Consider the following 15,075-nt stretch of genomic DNA (forward strand, 5'->3'; position numbering starts at 1 on the left):
GAGTGTTCAACGGGGGAAGCTGCTGCCCCGGTGGCCAAGGCGCGCTCCGCCGGCCTCCCCCGGGGGGGCCCCTCCCGTTTGTTTATTGATCTCCCTAGACATTGATCTCTCTCCCCCTAGATCTCCCTGGCCCCGCCCCTCCGGCGCAGGCCCCGCCCCCGCCCGCCCCCCCGCCCGCTCCCTGCGCGCCGCGGCCGTTGCCAGGGAGGGGCGGGGCCGCCTGCGGCACGCGCGCGCGCGCACTCACGCTCGCCCTCCCGCCGACGCTCCTTCCGGCGGAGGCGGGCTCGCGGCGCGCGTGCGCAGTGCGTCCTCCGCTCGGGCCGTGCGCCAAGGAGGGACTTGGGGGCGGAGCCGTGGGCGTAAGACGAAGAGGGCGGGTCCGGCCCGCGCGACGGGCGGCGCGGATTGGTCTCCTCCTCTCGCCGCCTGGCCATTGGCTGCCGGGCGGCGCCGCGGAGGAGGACGGGAGCTGTCCGTTTAAATCGACGGCGTTTGGGTCGGAGAGGGAGACGGAGGGCGAGGTGGAGGAGCCGGAGGGGCGCCGGTGAGGCCTCGGGGCGCGGGCAGAGGGCAGAGGGGCCCCTTCCTCGGGCGGGAGGGAGGGGGGACCAGCCAAGCCCCAGCAGATCGGGGGGAGGCGGCCTGAGGCCCGCGGGTGGATCCGGCCCCCGTCGCCTTCTCCCTCCGGCCCGCGGAGGGCCCGGCAATCGGCGCCCTTGGACATGCGCAGAAGGTGTCCTTTCCTTGAAAAGGCATCTCTGGCTTCTTTGCGGGGCAGAGGAATTCGCTCTCTTCCCCCCCCCCTCCCCGTGTAGTCCGGCCCCCCCAGGGCCTGCGGGACAGCGGACCGGCCCCCTGCGGGAAAGGGTTGCTGCCTCCCGGCCCAGAGGCAGCCTATCTCGGTGCTGGGGGCCATTTGGACTAGCCGGGCCTCCTTTGACCTTGCAGGCTGGGCTTCATTTCCTTACTGGCCTCCCACTGGCTTCTCCCCGAAGGCCTTGCCTGGAGCTGATGGATGGTCCACCTCCCGTGAGTCCCTTTCGGGGGTCGGGGGGGCGCCTCTCTCTTGCCTGCCTCGGCCTTCGACTCCCCCCCCCCCCTCCACCCTGCTTCTGAGATTCTTCATTAAATGAACTCAGCGGCCTTCCTCAGTTGCCACTCCGGGAGCAGAAGATGAACTCTGAGGGGAAAAGTTTCCTGCTGCCGAAAGGCCCCTCCCGGCTCCCTGTGTCTGCGCTGCACCTCAAGCGCCCGGCCAGCGATGAGAATGAGCCCCCCAAGGTGGACCGGGTGAGTTCCCAAGCCCCTCCCTTCTGCAGCATGGGGGGGGGTGCGAATGGGGCGTTGCCATTTCCAGCAGAGAGGGACGTGGAATAGGACCGGTGAGGGGGCATCCAGCCTGGCCCTGGAGAATAACAAGCGGCTGCCCTTTCCTTCCTCCCAGAAACGGGCTCGGGCTCCCCTGGACCCTACCAAGCAGGGAGGACCTGTGACAGCAGCCCCCTCCGTTCCGAAGCCTCTGCCAGCGGCCCCTGCGCTCCGAGGCCACCGCCAGGCCGGTAAGCTCAGGTCGGGGGGGGGCGGGGCAGAACCTGGGGAGCCCTTCTGGACTTTGCTGTAACACCGCTTTCTTGGCAGGGGGGCGCCGCCGCTCGAGCACTCGGACCCGGGGGACTGCGGGTGTGGCAGGGCCGTCCACCACAGGTAGGCAGCGGGCTGCAGAAGTGTCCCTGTTAAGGGTGCCATATCGTACCTGTAAGGAATTGATCATTTAGAGGAGCAGCACCCATCGTGTTATTTTTCAAAAATATTATAAATATTGTTGTATTGATTTCCATTACAGTGGTACCTTGCTTCTCAAACGGCTTAGTTGTTGAACAAATTGGCTCCTGAACGCTGGAAACTTGGAAGAAAGCTTTCCAGTTTGCGAACGTTTTTTAGAAGCTGAACATCCGACACAGCTTCCGAATGAGTGCAGGATGCTCCTGCAGCCAGTCGGAAGCCGTCCCTTGGTTTGCGAATGGTTTCTGGAGTCTTGGACTCCAGGAACGGATGAAGTTTGAGAACCAAGCCACCTCTGTATAAAAAACAATGGCATTGCATAGCTAACCTATGGAACTTCCTCCCACAGGAGGTAGTGATAGCTACTAACTTGGATGGCTTTACAAGAGGATTAAACAGATGCACATCCGAGAGGGCAATCAATGGCTACTAGCCGTGATGTCTGTGCTCTGCTTCTATGGCTGGAGGCAGAAATTCTTCTGGATACCTGTTGCTGGAAGCCACAAAGGGGGAGAGGGCTCTTGGGTTTGAATCCTGCTCTCTGGTTTCCCACAGGAAACTGTTTGGCCACTGAGAACAGGATGCTGGGCTAGACAGGCCCCCTTGGGCCTGATCCAGTTATGTTCTTACAACACCAGGCAGCTATCTTTGCTGGACTCTTTTTGGCACCTGCTGAAGCCATTTTAGTTTTTTCAAGCTGATTCAGATGTGTAGAATGTGGGTTCCCCGTAATCCTGCATCTGGTGCCCCTTTAACTTGTGTGCATTCAGTGTAGGAAACAATATAAAAAGTTTGGAGAGGGGCTGGGGAAAATGCTCTGGCAATCCTGCCCACCATTAAATCCAGCATATTTCAGCTATACGTGATTTTGACTTTAGGCGCAATCCGTGGAAGGGAACCCCCACATATGTTGCTTTAATCTGTCTTGAGTTCCTTGCTGATTTTATGTTTTGAAGTATTACTATTGTTTGGAGATATTTCATGAAGCAACGGAGGGGAGACAGGGTCCCCTTGGGAATCCTTTCACTGCTTCATGTCTCGTTCCTTGTTTCCCAGCAGGATCCCGTCGGACGGTGGCTGCGGCAGCCCCTAAGCCAGGTAAGGCCTAGAGAAGGGAGGGAGGTGCCCCCCCCCGTGCCATCCTTGAGCCGCCACCGGGACCCTCACACTGTCCTCTCTCTCTCCCTCTCCCCTTGGCAGCCGCTGCTCCTGCCGCTGCTGGCGGGGGTGAGAAGAAGCGGGCCCCCTGGGACTTGAAGGGGCAAGTGAGCGACTTGCAGGCCAAAGGGGGGACCTACAAGGAGAAGGCCCAGGGGCTGGCCGGGGAGAATGAGGCCCTGAGGCATCAGCTGAGCCAGCTGGAGGGGGAGCTGAAGCAGGCGACGGCCCGCAACCAGCAGCTGGAGGGGCAGAACAGGTGAGCGAGCAGCAGCCTGAGAAGGGCATGGCGGGCTCCGTCTGCTCCTCCTGCTGCAGGATCTGACCTCTGCCCTACCCTCTCTTGGCAGTGCCCTGGCCTTGGAGCTGCAGACCTGCCAAGCGCAGGCCACAGAGAGCCGGCAGAGGGTGGAGCAGCTGGTGAAGCAGGAGCAGCAGCTGCAGGAGACCGTCAAGAGCCAGAGCCAGGCGATCCAGGAGCTGGAAACCGCTGGCCGCAAAGCCAGGGAGGCCAAGGAGGATTTGGCTGCCCAGCTGGAGGCCAGAGAGGTGAGGGGGGGGGCTGGGGACCCTTCCACCCGCCCTTTAATGGTGCATGGAATCCCAAGGTGAGGCGAGGAATCCTTGGGACTAGCCAACATCCGCTTGTGACGCCTGCATTCCAGCGGGTTGGACTAGATGTCCCGTAGGTACCCTTCTGATTCCACAATGCCAGACTCAAGATCACAGTTAAGGGTCCTCAGCCCCAGAAAAGAGAGCTAGATACCTTAAAAAATGTTTTTTTAAAAAAATTATTAAATATTTTCAACATATAATACAAACCAAACTAGTTTTAAAAAAGATAATAAGATGAGAGAAAGATGTTGCAAACACTCTTGGAAAACAAGAATTTTTTAATAAAAGATAATAAGAAATACAGAAAAAAGCAATAAAAGGTGGGAAGATAAGGAGAAAAAGAAAGAAAATAAATAAAAATCACAACAGTAATAGTAATAATCGCAATAAAACACAAAATTTTATGTGTCTAGCCCTCTATCATAATTATATCTTAATCTTCAATCCCCCCCATACAGAGAAGTGTATCCCTCTCGGCTCTCGCTGGAAGCGCTTCCCTTCTCCTCAGCCTCACACCCTGTTTCTCACACAAGTCCCTTTTCTATCCATCGCAAGAGGGCCCTAGATATCTGTCTGGGGGAATTGCTAACCTCTGCTGTGTCTGTTCCTGCTGGTGCTTTTCCTTTCCCAGCTGAGGAAGCCTGCATTTGCCGCCTCCTCCCTGAATTGTTGCCTGGCTGAGAGGGCGGGTGGGCGGCTCTGGGTTTGAGGTGGCCCGTCCCTCACTGGCCCTGGGGTTTCTCTGACGCAGGCGGAACTGCGCCTGGCGCAGGAGAGCCTGGCCCGGCGGGCGCAGGAGAATGAGGCGCTGGCAGCACACAAGGCCCAGCTGGAGCAGAAGCAGCACGAGTCGGAGATGGAGCGGCGCTCCCTGCACAACGCCGTCCAGGAGCTGAAGGTGGGCCGGTGGTGGTGGGGGGCTGGCACTGGGGGACCCTTTGTGGGGCTGGGTGCTGACGACTCCCCGCTCCCTCCAGGGCAACATCCGTGTCTTCTGCCGCGTGCGCCCCCTGCTGAGCAGCGAGAAGGAGGCCCAGAAACAGGGGGTGAGCCACCTCCGCTTCCCGCCAGACAACAGCAAGAGCCTGGTCTTATCCAAGGCGGAGGAGGTCAGTCTGGGGGTGGGGGGACAAGGCGGTTGTCTAAGTCTTGGTGGCATCTTGGGCTGTCACAGTTGCCAGGGGACGTCAGGAAGTCTCCACCTGCCGCAAAGCCTGCCGAGAGCCAGTGTGGGGTAGTGCTTAAGAGCGGTGGCCTCGTAATCTGGGGAACCGGGTTCGCATCTCCGCTCCTCCACATGCAGCTGCTGGGTGACCTTGGGCCAGTCACACTTCTTGAAGTCTCTCAGCCCCACTCACCTCATAGAGTGTTTGTTGTGGGGGAGGAAGGGAAAGGAGAACGTTAGCCACTTTGAGACTCCTTTGGGTAATGATAAAGCGGGATATCAAATCCAAACTCTTCTTCTTCTTCAAATAAGCCAGTGTTGTTCCTGCAATGACCTTTGCAGGAGCAGGAGAAACCCAAATGTTGATGGCCGGCCCAAGGCCAACAGACCCAATGCCAGCTGGAGGATATGTGTGTGTGTGCGAGAGAGAGCATTGTGGCCCCGGGAGAGCTGGCCAAGGGGGAACGCGGCCCCTGTCACCACTTAGTCGGTAGAGGCTCATAATCTCAGAGTTGTGGGTTCAAGTCTTGCTTGGGGGTGGACTAGATGAGCCTCGTGGGTCTTCCAACTCTGCAATTCTTTGATTCTCTGCCAGTCCCACGTTGGCCGGGAGCGAAAAGAGGACATTGTCTATGAGTTCAACTTTGACCAGGTCTTCCCTCCGTCCAGCTCCCAGGAGGAGGTCTTTGAGGAGATCTCTCTGCTTGTGCAGGTAAGGAAAAGCATTTTATTCTGTCAACCACCCTGAAGAGCACATAAATCAATCAAATAAATATATAGAATAAATACATTAAGGGGGGAAGCGGCCCAGTTCTTCTAGTTTGTTATTATGTTGAGCATGGTACAGTCGTATCTTGGCCCTCAAACACCTTGGTACTCGTACACTTTGGCCCCTGAACGCTGAAAACCTGGAAGTAAGTGTCCCAACTCCCCAACATTCTTTGGCAGCCTTAGTTTTTGAACGGACTCGGTTCGACAACCAAGGTGCCACTGTATGATGATGATGATCGTGAGGATGATTCCCCGGCTGATTTGGCTGGTTTGTCCTGTGAGTCGTGGCTGAAGGATGGTCTGGAAATTCCACATAGGGCGGCTCTCCCCCTCCGGGGGCAGGTGGGGTCTGGTGGACGCCAGCCTGACGGCTTCCCTTCCTCCCCGCAGTCGGCCTTGGACGGCTACCACGTCTGCATCTTTGCCTACGGGCAGACGGGGAGCGGCAAGACGTACACCATGGAGGGCCCCGACTGCCAGGACCCTTCCACGGCCGGCATGATCCCCCGCGCAGTGCAGCAGATCTTCAGGAAAGCCCGGGAGATGGAGGCCAAAGGCTGGAAGGTGGGGGCAGAGAGGGAAAGCGGATGCAGGTGTCCAAAGGGGGTGGAGACCCCCGCTGCATTCACTCGCCATGCTGCAATTGCCAGGGGGGTTTCGCACTGGGCTTGGGAGCTCCCAGAGAGGGCGCTGGTGAGAGAGGGCTGCCTCCTTCACCCTCACCCACCCCACAGGATGGTGAGACCGCCAGTGTTTTTCTGCAGGGCCTTCCGTTCAGCCTCACAAGATCCCCTGAACACCCGAGGGCTGGCCTGTCTGAACTCCTGGGCCTCACCTTTGGAAGCCTCCTCTTGGAATAGCCATGCCAGTTGGTCCCCGAGTCTGAGCTGGGAGCGATGTGCTGGCTGGGCACGCGCCACCCCAGCCGCCTTCCCTGGTCTGATCCTGCCCCTCTGCCTGTCTCCTCCCAGTACCATTTCACTGCCAACTTCCTGGAGATCTACAATGAGTCTCTGCGGGACCTGCTGGTGTTGCGCCCTGAGCAGGGCTCTGAGCTGGAGATCCGGCGAGTGAGCCAATGCACGGAGGAGCTGCACGTTCCCAACCTCTGCTACGTCCCCGTTGCTTCGGAGCAAGAGGTACCGCGGTGGGGGGGGGCAGCTGTCTGTCTGGGATTTTCCTGGGGGGTTCCAGCGGTGCAGGGGGTCGGGTAGATGACCCTTGGGGGTCCCCTTCCAACACTACTCTTCTCCCGCTCTCTGCACTGTGTCCGGCCACCAGCCTGCTTGCAAGGGGTGGAGGAGAGGCAGAAGCCAGAGAACCAGCCCCATTGTGACCCGTTTTAGGGCCTTGGTCTGGGGACAAGGCAGCCAGAGTGTGTCTGCATCCAAAGCCTCTGAGGGGAGGAGCAGAGGGAGGAATCTGGGGTTGGGCTAGATGACCCTGGGGGCTCCCCTCCGACTGTGCCGTTCTCTGAGAGGCTTCTGCATGAAGGCCTGAGCCATCCTGCCTTTCTGGAGAGCTCAGATCACCTGGGTCTTGGCCCCTCGGCTCCTTATGGGGCTTCTGCCTGCCCTAGAGTTCCCAGAGGAAGAACTCCCCCCCCCCATGCTTCCCTTTCTATTTGCAGGCAATGGTAGAAACTCCAGTGTAGAGGCTAGGCACCAAGCGGCTCCTTAAACCAAGCTTAAACTCACCCAAATGGGATGTCTCGTTGCCATTTTGGGGCCAGGCGTTCTAAAGTCTTATTTTTCAAATGATGGCCTGACTGACTGACTGATTCTCAGTTAAACATCTGGCCAGTTCAGATGACCACCTTGAGCTGGGATTGGGGCAGTCCACATATCTTGGCCTATTCCAACTTCTCTTTCTTAACTGTACATTCAGAATATAAGAATATTCTTTGCAGCTGAGCGTGGGGCAGTGGGGGCAGCGGGGGAGTGAAGTCAGGTGAGAACAAGGAGCTGCCATTGTTCACTGCTCCTGCTCAGGCTGCTGAGAGAAACCGTTTTGGTTCCTGATACTCATTCTGATTGTGTAACGGATAGAATTCTATAGGACGAGGTCCTCGTGTGTGGAAAGAGTCTTGCTCCGAGGATTCCCAGGCTTCCCCTCCAGGCGGTGATGTCCAACGCCATCGGGCGCCCGGGCATCTCAGTCTGGTCGCAAGTAGCCAATAGCCGGGGGGGGGGGGAATGTGCCCGGCTAGCCTCTTCACGCTGTTTGCCTGGGGCTGGCTAGGGCCAGAGGATCTCTGGGGTCCCTTCCGACCGCCATTCTCCGCCTCCTGCCCCCCGCTTGCCCCTTCAGGTCCTGAAGCTGCTCCAGAGAGCCAAAGCCAACCGCTCAGTGGCCAAGACGAATCTCAACGAGCGCTCTTCCCGCAGCCACAGCCTCTTCCAGCTGCGCATCGAGGGCCACAACCCCAACCGGGAGCTGCACACCTCCTGTGAGTGTGGCCGGCCCCACGACCCCCTTCGCCGGAGGCCTCTGTCCCTGCCCTGGCCCAGAGGCGCTCCCTTGCTCTCCCTCCTCTTCTAGGCCAGGCCCTCTGTGGGTCCCTGGTCCCCAGCACCCCCCCCTTCTCCCTCCACCCTCACCCCTCCTTTGTCCCCCCCCCCCGCAGCCGTGCTGAGCTTGGTGGACCTGGCTGGCAGTGAGCGCCTGGACAGGTCCCTCTCCACCGGCGACCGCCTCAAGGAGACCCAGGCCATCAACAGCAGCCTCTCCAACCTGGGCCTGGTCATCACCGCCCTCAGCAACAAGGTAGGCGGGAGAGGGGGGTCGCGTGTGCCTCCGGGGGGGGGGGGAGTCCTGGCCAGCCATGGGGCAGCCCTTTGCAGCCCCACAGCCCGCCTCCCGCAGTGCGCTGGTCTTCTGCGAGGGTGAGGATGTGGCGTCCAGCACTGTCTCACGTGTGGGGTGCCCACCTATCGGGGGCTCTAGAGCTGTGATTCCTTCCAACTCTACAATTCAATCGGGAATGGGACAGCCTCATGATGCTGGCGGAACCGGCCTGCCCTAAGTGGGGAGGAGGGTCCCCACACATTTCCCCCTCCTGCACCCATCCTTGTCCGCTTCCTTTGCCCCCTTGCAGGAGGCCCATGTGCCCTACCGGAACAGCAAGCTGACCTACCTCCTCCAGAACTCCTTAGGCGGCAATTCCAAGATGTGAGTCGGCAAGGAGGGAGTTGATGGCTCCCCCTCCCCTTTGAGGCCTGGTCTGCGCTGTCCTGCCAGGAACGCAGGGGGTTGGGCTAGATGACCCCTTTCAACCCAGAGGTCTCTGACAGGGGGGCCATGCACCCCCCTTGAGGCAGCCTCTGTTTCTCCTCACCCTCTCCTCTGGCCTTTCCCCCCAGGCTGATGTTTGTTAACATCTCGCCCTCGGAGGAGAACTTTGCCGAGTCCCTCAATTCCCTTCGCTTTGCCAGAAAGGTAAGTGGCTGCAGCATCCGGCTGGGGGGGGGGGCGGGGGTGTCCCTTTCTCTGGGCTGCTTGCAGAATCTCCTCTGCGGAAGGGGCATCCTGACCGCAGCTGGATGGAGGAGGTGGCGGCAGCAGCAGCTGTGGGGACCAGTTTCTGGCCCCCCAAATCTGCCCGGTCTTGCCTTGCAGGTCAATGACTGTGTCATTGGCACAGCATCAAAGCGGAAGTGAGGGCGGCGGAGGCGGCTGGTCTTTCTGCGTCTCGGATAGCGACTCCCATTCTTACTCTTTTGTCTTCTAAAGTCATGATACTTTTTTTGTAATAAATGTTTATATTTCTGCATTTATATTCTGAAATTTTCTTCTTCCACTGCTGAATTTGGCTTTTTCTGCTGTCTTCCTCCGGTGAGCTGCGTGCCCAGGCTCCACTTCAGGGCGTCTCCTCCCTCTCAAGCCTCCCTGCCCTTTCGTTGGCAGCAGTGCAGTGGCCTGTGTGGTGTAGTGGTTAAGAGCAGTGGACTCGTAATCTGGGGAACCGGGTTCGTGTCTCCGCTCCTCCACATGCAGCTGCTGGGTGACCTTGGGCCAGTCACCCTTCTCTGAAGTCTCTCAGCCCCACTCACCTCACAGAGGGTTTCTGGTGGGGGAGGAAGGGAAAGGAGATTGTTAGCCACTTTGAGACTCCTTCTGGTAGTGATAAAGCAGGATATCAAATCCAAACTCCTCCTCTTCCTCCCCCTCTTCTTCTTCTTCTTCTTCTTCTTCTTCTTCTTCTTCTTCTTCTTCTTCTTCTTCTTCTTCTTCTTCTTCTTCAGGGGTAAGGGAAATAGGTGGCTTGAGCTTGAGTTTGGCCCTTCTGGAAAGGATCCTGTGGCAACGGGAGGACTTTAACTGTGGCTGAGGCAGGAAAGCCTTGTAGGTAACCGTAAGACCCTTGTGGTCAGAGGAGGCTTCAAGGGCTCTCAGCAACCAACTCTTGCATGATGTGGCTTTGCTAGCAAGGCCAAAACATGCAGAAATGGCCCGCCAGGAAAGATGGGCTACTCCTGTTGAACTCCTTCCTGCAAAAAGCTGCCACAGCACCTCGCCAGAGACTCCTGAACAGGCTATTATGTTCTTATGTACGAAGAGATAAAAGTTTAGCTGTGTTTCAGAGGAGAAAAACATGCTGGTTGTGTCAGGGCTTGTTTGTGAGTTGGGGGGTTCATCCAAGCAAAAATACACACCATAGTAACAAACAACATACTGTTACGGAAGAATCTAGGTGGGAGGCTGCTCAGTCCCCCAACCGGTCGGGCAGAGCCAGAATAAAGGAGGAGTCCAGCCACCAACCGGAGCAAATAGCTGTAGACCAAAGTTTATTGCGCAACAGGGTCAAAGAGGAATTTGGAACCCCGAGGATGGGGTGGCGACTTTTTAAAACTTTCCCACCATATCCCAGAATACAGTTCAAAGGGGAGGGGTTAACCTTGGCAAACATGTCCAGACAAGTCCTTGGTACAACATCAGCATAAGCAGACATGTCAGGGCAAGACCCAGGTGTTAGATTAGCATAGGCAAACACTTCTGAAGTCCCACCACCCAAAGTAAAACAGAACTTCCTTTGCATGTCTGGCCCCTTGGCAAGTTTGGGGATGGGATTAGGCTCTCCTTGGTATGTAGCCTTTTTAATCCATGGGTAGGAAAAATTGTTGCACCCGAGCAGAGACAAAAGGAGCCAAACGACACCAAGGGGTTAATCCAGAGAAAGAGTGTTTTATTCTGCCATGGGGGGGGGGGGCAGAGGCACCTGTGTGATTCAGTTCACAAAAGACAGGCCGCAGCAAAAAGTATTTTACATCAGGTTTTTATCCTGTTCTCCAAAGCCCCTCCTTCCCTCTCCCCCTTCACAGATTCTTACATAGAAATGTTGCTTTTCGTTCTCTGACTCTGTTCCCGGAAGTATGTTGCAAGTCAATGTACCAGGACAAGGTTATCTTGGATCTGGGAAGCGAAAGGCTTTACTGTTCTCAGCTGTAGGTTTGTTACAGCGTTTTTGTTACAGAGAGGACTGCTTAGCTCATGCTTTTTGTCTTAGAGGAAAATGCAGTTTTAAAATGCGTACGCCGAGGCCTGGCTGGGGGGGGGGGGGAATTCACAAACAGTTTTTAGGGCTTTCTGGGGTAACCCTAACTACCCCTTCATTCCACACCTCTCAATTTTGGGCAGCCTCCAAGGCTCGTCCCAGGAAGGCACAGGCTGATATACTCGGGTCAGAGCTATAATCTGGGGGCGAAGCATGCGTGAAATCATATTGCGTGTCATTGTATGCAAGCATTGCAGCAGGCAAGGTACAGAAAAGCAAAAAATTAGCAAGATGAACAGTGGGCCAAGCAGCAGCAAAAACAGGCCTTTTACCCATCCTAGGTTTGGCAACCAGTCAAGCCATGACATGTCCCATCCCTCCCAGGTTTCGGTAGGAATATGGGCCACTGTTTCAAGTCCTGCTGCCAAATTGCGAATGGCTTCACCATGATCAGAGATGTTAAAGCAACAGGCCCCACCCGTGAGATTTAACGCTGCACAAAAGCCGCCATATTGCGCCAGGAGAAAGTCCAACGCTAAGCGGACTGAGAGAAACGCGTGTCTCATCCAATTGCGTGGCAATTAACCTAAGGGCCGTGGCTGTTGTGTTAGCAACAATCTCTACCACTGCCTGGAGTCTGATTACGCGGTTCAAGTTCTAGATCAGCCCCCTTGCCCCAGAGATTTTCTCTCCCCGATTCCATGAGGCTGGAGAATAATGGGCCAGTATCCTTTCTGGAGGCCACTGATTTTTGCCCCAATTCTGGGAACTCCCACCTGCAATTGTTGCCAGGTCAGTCGAAACGCCTCCTTCTAGGGAGTGCAGAGGCAATCTGGTCAGGAATCCACATGGGGGGGTATTAAGTAGGCTGGAAAACAGACCCCGTACCATCCTCTTGGGAGGGCATAGAATCATAGAAGAGTTGGAAGAGACCACAAGGGCCATCGAGTCCAACCCCCTGCCAAGCAGGAAACACCATCAGAGCACTCCTGACATATGGTTGTCAAGCCTCTGCTTAAAGACCTCCAAAGTAGGAGACTCCACCACACTCCTTGGCAGCAAATTCCACTGTCGAACAGCTCTTACTGTCAGGAAGTTCTTCCTAATGTTGAGGTGGAATCTTCTTTCTTGTAGTTTGGATCCATTGCTCCGTGTCCGCTTCTCTGGAGCAGCAGAAAACAACCTTTCTCCCTCCTCTATGTGACATCCTTTTATATATTTGAACATGGCTATCATATCACCCCTTAACCTCCTCTTCTTCAGGCTAAACACGCCCAGCTCCCTTAGCCGTTCCTCATAAGGCATCGTTTCCAGGCCTTTGACCATTTTGGTTGCCCTCCTCTGGACACGTTCCAGTTTGTCAGTGTCCTTCTTGAATTGTGGTGCCCAGAACTGGACACAGTACTCCAGGTGTGGTCTGACCAGAGCAGAATACAGTGGCACTATTACTTCCCTTGATCTAGATGCTATACTCCTATTGATGCAGCCCAGAATTGCATTGGCTTTTTTAGCTGCCGCGTCACACTGTTGGCTCATGTCAAGTTTGTGGTCAACCAAGACTCCTAGATCCTTTTCACATGTACTGCTCTCAAGCCAGGTGTCACCCATCTTGTATTTGTGCTTCTCATTTCTTTTGCCCAAGTGCAATACTTTACATTTCTCCCTGTTAAAATTCATTTTGTTTGTTTTGGCCCAGTTCTCTAATTTGTCAAGGTCGTTTTGAAGTGTGATCCTGTCCTCTGGGGTGTTAGCCACCCCTCCCAGTTTGGTGTCATCTGCAAATTTGATCAGGATGCCCTTGATAGGCCTTCCTGCCACACACCCAGTAAACGTCCTGACCATGGGCAGATATGGTGCCTGTTAGCAAGCGGGCAGGCATGCAGTCAAATTGGAACCAGAAAAAGTTCCTGTCTCGGACTCAGGCATGTTTGTTGGGGCTGGGAAGGTACGATCACAGTGGGAAGTGCCCACATAGGTCTGAGCGTCACTGGCGTCATTCGATTTGTTGACACAAAGGCAGCCAGTGATCCGGTGAACCAGGAAAGGGACAGAATGATTCCATAAAGAAGAATGGTTGCCCAGAGGCTGGAAGGCAACAAGTGGAGTTGTGACCAAGGACTCATTCCAAGGCACAGGGAGGAGTGGCATTCCTCCCAGAGCATCTACAGGGGCCAGGGTGCAGACGGCACAATTGGTCCAATTCGCAGAGAACGCAACCATCTCGGCAACCTGAACCCACTTATTATTTGTGTGGTGGGCCCCCCACGATTGAAGCAGTTGTCTGGTCAGTGTGAGTGGTATTGGCATTTCTAAGGTCAAAGGCAACAAAAATACCAGCACGGGTACCAACAGTCGTATCTGAGCCATTTTATGCACGGGGAGGGGCTTAGGTAAGTGCCAGAGAGCGGGCTGGGGTGTAATTACGCTGAAAGAAAAGACCCACTAGACACCCTCCTCTGCAGGGGTGGCGTAAAGCAAACCAGGCCCAGGTACCTTCAATAAAGTTCAGTTATGCAAAAGGAAAGGAAAGAAAATGTCCCCTTTCAATCCACGCTGGTTGCAGGAGCTGGAGTGCAGTCTGGAGCACGTCTGGAAATGGTGAGTCGAAGCGGCTCTTGTTGATGCGGTGTAACAGTCCAATCCGAGAAGGCCTTCTTTACACGGGTATGATGTATCCAAGGAGCTATGCCGGAGACCTTAACAGCCGTGGGAGTAGAAAGTAAGGCGATGTGTGGTCCTTTCCAACAGGGCTGGAGCAGCGTCTGGGCCCACTCACGTATCCAGACCTCATCACCCGGTAAAAACGAAGGGAGGGGCTCAACCAAGGAGCAAGGCGTCCTGGCAAATTGCCACCTGTTGAGAGAAGAAAACACACGCGAGAGAGACTGCAAATAGTTTTCAATATGCATATCATGAGTTGAATGTGGAGATATCATTTGCACATAAGGCAGGGGCCTAGCAAACATTAATTCAAAAGGACTCCGATGAATATGCTTAGCGGGAATACTTCGAACGCGAAGCAATGCGAGAGGCAACATGCTAACCCAATTTTAGTTCGTTTCTTGGGTTAGTTTTGACAGCTGGTTTTTCAAAGTCCTATTCATACGTTCAACTTTCCCAGAGCTTTGAGGCCTGTAGGCTGTGTGAAGTTTCCAGTTAATCTGCAAAATTACAGCCAGTTCTTGCAGGACTTTATGCACAAATGCAGGGCCATTATCAGATCCCATAGACCGGGGCAGGCCGTAACGCGGAATTATTTCACGTAGCAGGCACCTGGTGACCTCTGAAGCCCCTTCTGATTTCGTGGGCCAAGCTTCCACCCTTCCTGTGTAAGTGCAGACAGCCACTAAGACATCATGGTATAAGCCACACCTGGGCAGTTCAGTGAAATCAATAATTAAGTCCCCCATGGGAGCTGTCCCTTGATGTTGAATTCCGGAAGGAGGTAAGGGTCCTGTTCTGGGATTCTTTTTCTGGCAGAGAACACAACGCCTCCAGGCCTCAGAAGCTAACCTTGGATCTATAGTAACTGCTCCCAAGATCTTTGGCCAGAGCATCGGGCCCCACGTGACAGGAGTCGTGGTACCGACGCACAACTTGGGGGGCTAGGGACTCTGCCACCCATAGGCAGTTGTCAGGTGTAAGATACCATCCCTCATCAGTAGTTGCCAACTTCTCAGCTTCTGCCACTTGTCGCTCCTGTGGTGTATGGTGGTCTAAGGCTAGTATCCACAATCTTCTCTGGTATCAGGGATCCCAGGAAGAGAGCAGGTGCCTCTTGTCTAGCTGCTTGTTTAGCTGTTTTGTCGGCTAGGCGATTGCCCCTGGCCGCATCACTTAGTCCAGTTTGATGTCCATAACTGTTGAATGGTTTCTTTAAATGTAAAGGTTCATCATTGTTCCACTCCATGTGTATGTCTTTAAGGGGCCAGAGCAAGATAACGAGACCCAGCTTTACAGCTGTGAAACATAGCAGGTGCTGCTGAGTTGTATTTGATTAAGGCGTGTCAGCATTTGGGTAGAGTATATAAGGAGCAGCACCTAGCTCTCCCATTACCCTGGGGGATGGGTTGGTGGTTGGGTCTGG

General features: G+C 55.3%; 1 protein-coding gene across 1 annotated transcript; it reads left to right on the forward strand.

The window, feature by feature from the left end:
- The first annotated feature begins 987 nt into the window (after nt 1-987).
- On the forward strand, nt 988-9,207 carry LOC308577942 (carboxy-terminal kinesin 2-like). Its single transcript, XM_081178280.1, has 17 exons — nt 988-1,032; nt 1,156-1,293; nt 1,448-1,562; nt 1,642-1,707; nt 2,842-2,883; nt 2,986-3,202; nt 3,294-3,492; nt 4,310-4,456; nt 4,536-4,667; nt 5,319-5,435; nt 5,885-6,058; nt 6,466-6,633; nt 7,805-7,943; nt 8,121-8,260; nt 8,592-8,665; nt 8,857-8,932; nt 9,113-9,207. The coding sequence occupies exons 1-17, from the start codon at nt 1,015-1,017 to the stop codon at nt 9,152-9,154; spliced, it is 2,004 nt and encodes a 667-aa protein (XP_081034406.1). The 5' UTR covers nt 988-1,014; the 3' UTR covers nt 9,155-9,207.
- The last annotated feature ends 5,868 nt before the right edge of the window (nt 9,208-15,075 follow it).

This window comes from Podarcis bocagei (assembly GCF_964188305.1).
Source record: "Podarcis bocagei genome assembly, chromosome: W".
In the NCBI taxonomy this organism is placed as follows: domain Eukaryota; kingdom Metazoa; phylum Chordata; class Lepidosauria; order Squamata; family Lacertidae; genus Podarcis; species Podarcis bocagei.

Bases quoted from the DNA above. Each gene is read 5' to 3' on its own strand.
- LOC308577942 (XM_081178280.1), top strand. The intron at 1,708-2,841 runs GTAGGCAGCGGG...CTTGTTTCCCAG, and splicing joins GGCAGGGCCGTCCACCACAG to CAGGATCCCGTCGGACGGTG. The intron at 4,457-4,535 runs GTGGGCCGGTGG...CGCTCCCTCCAG, and splicing joins ACGCCGTCCAGGAGCTGAAG to GGCAACATCCGTGTCTTCTG.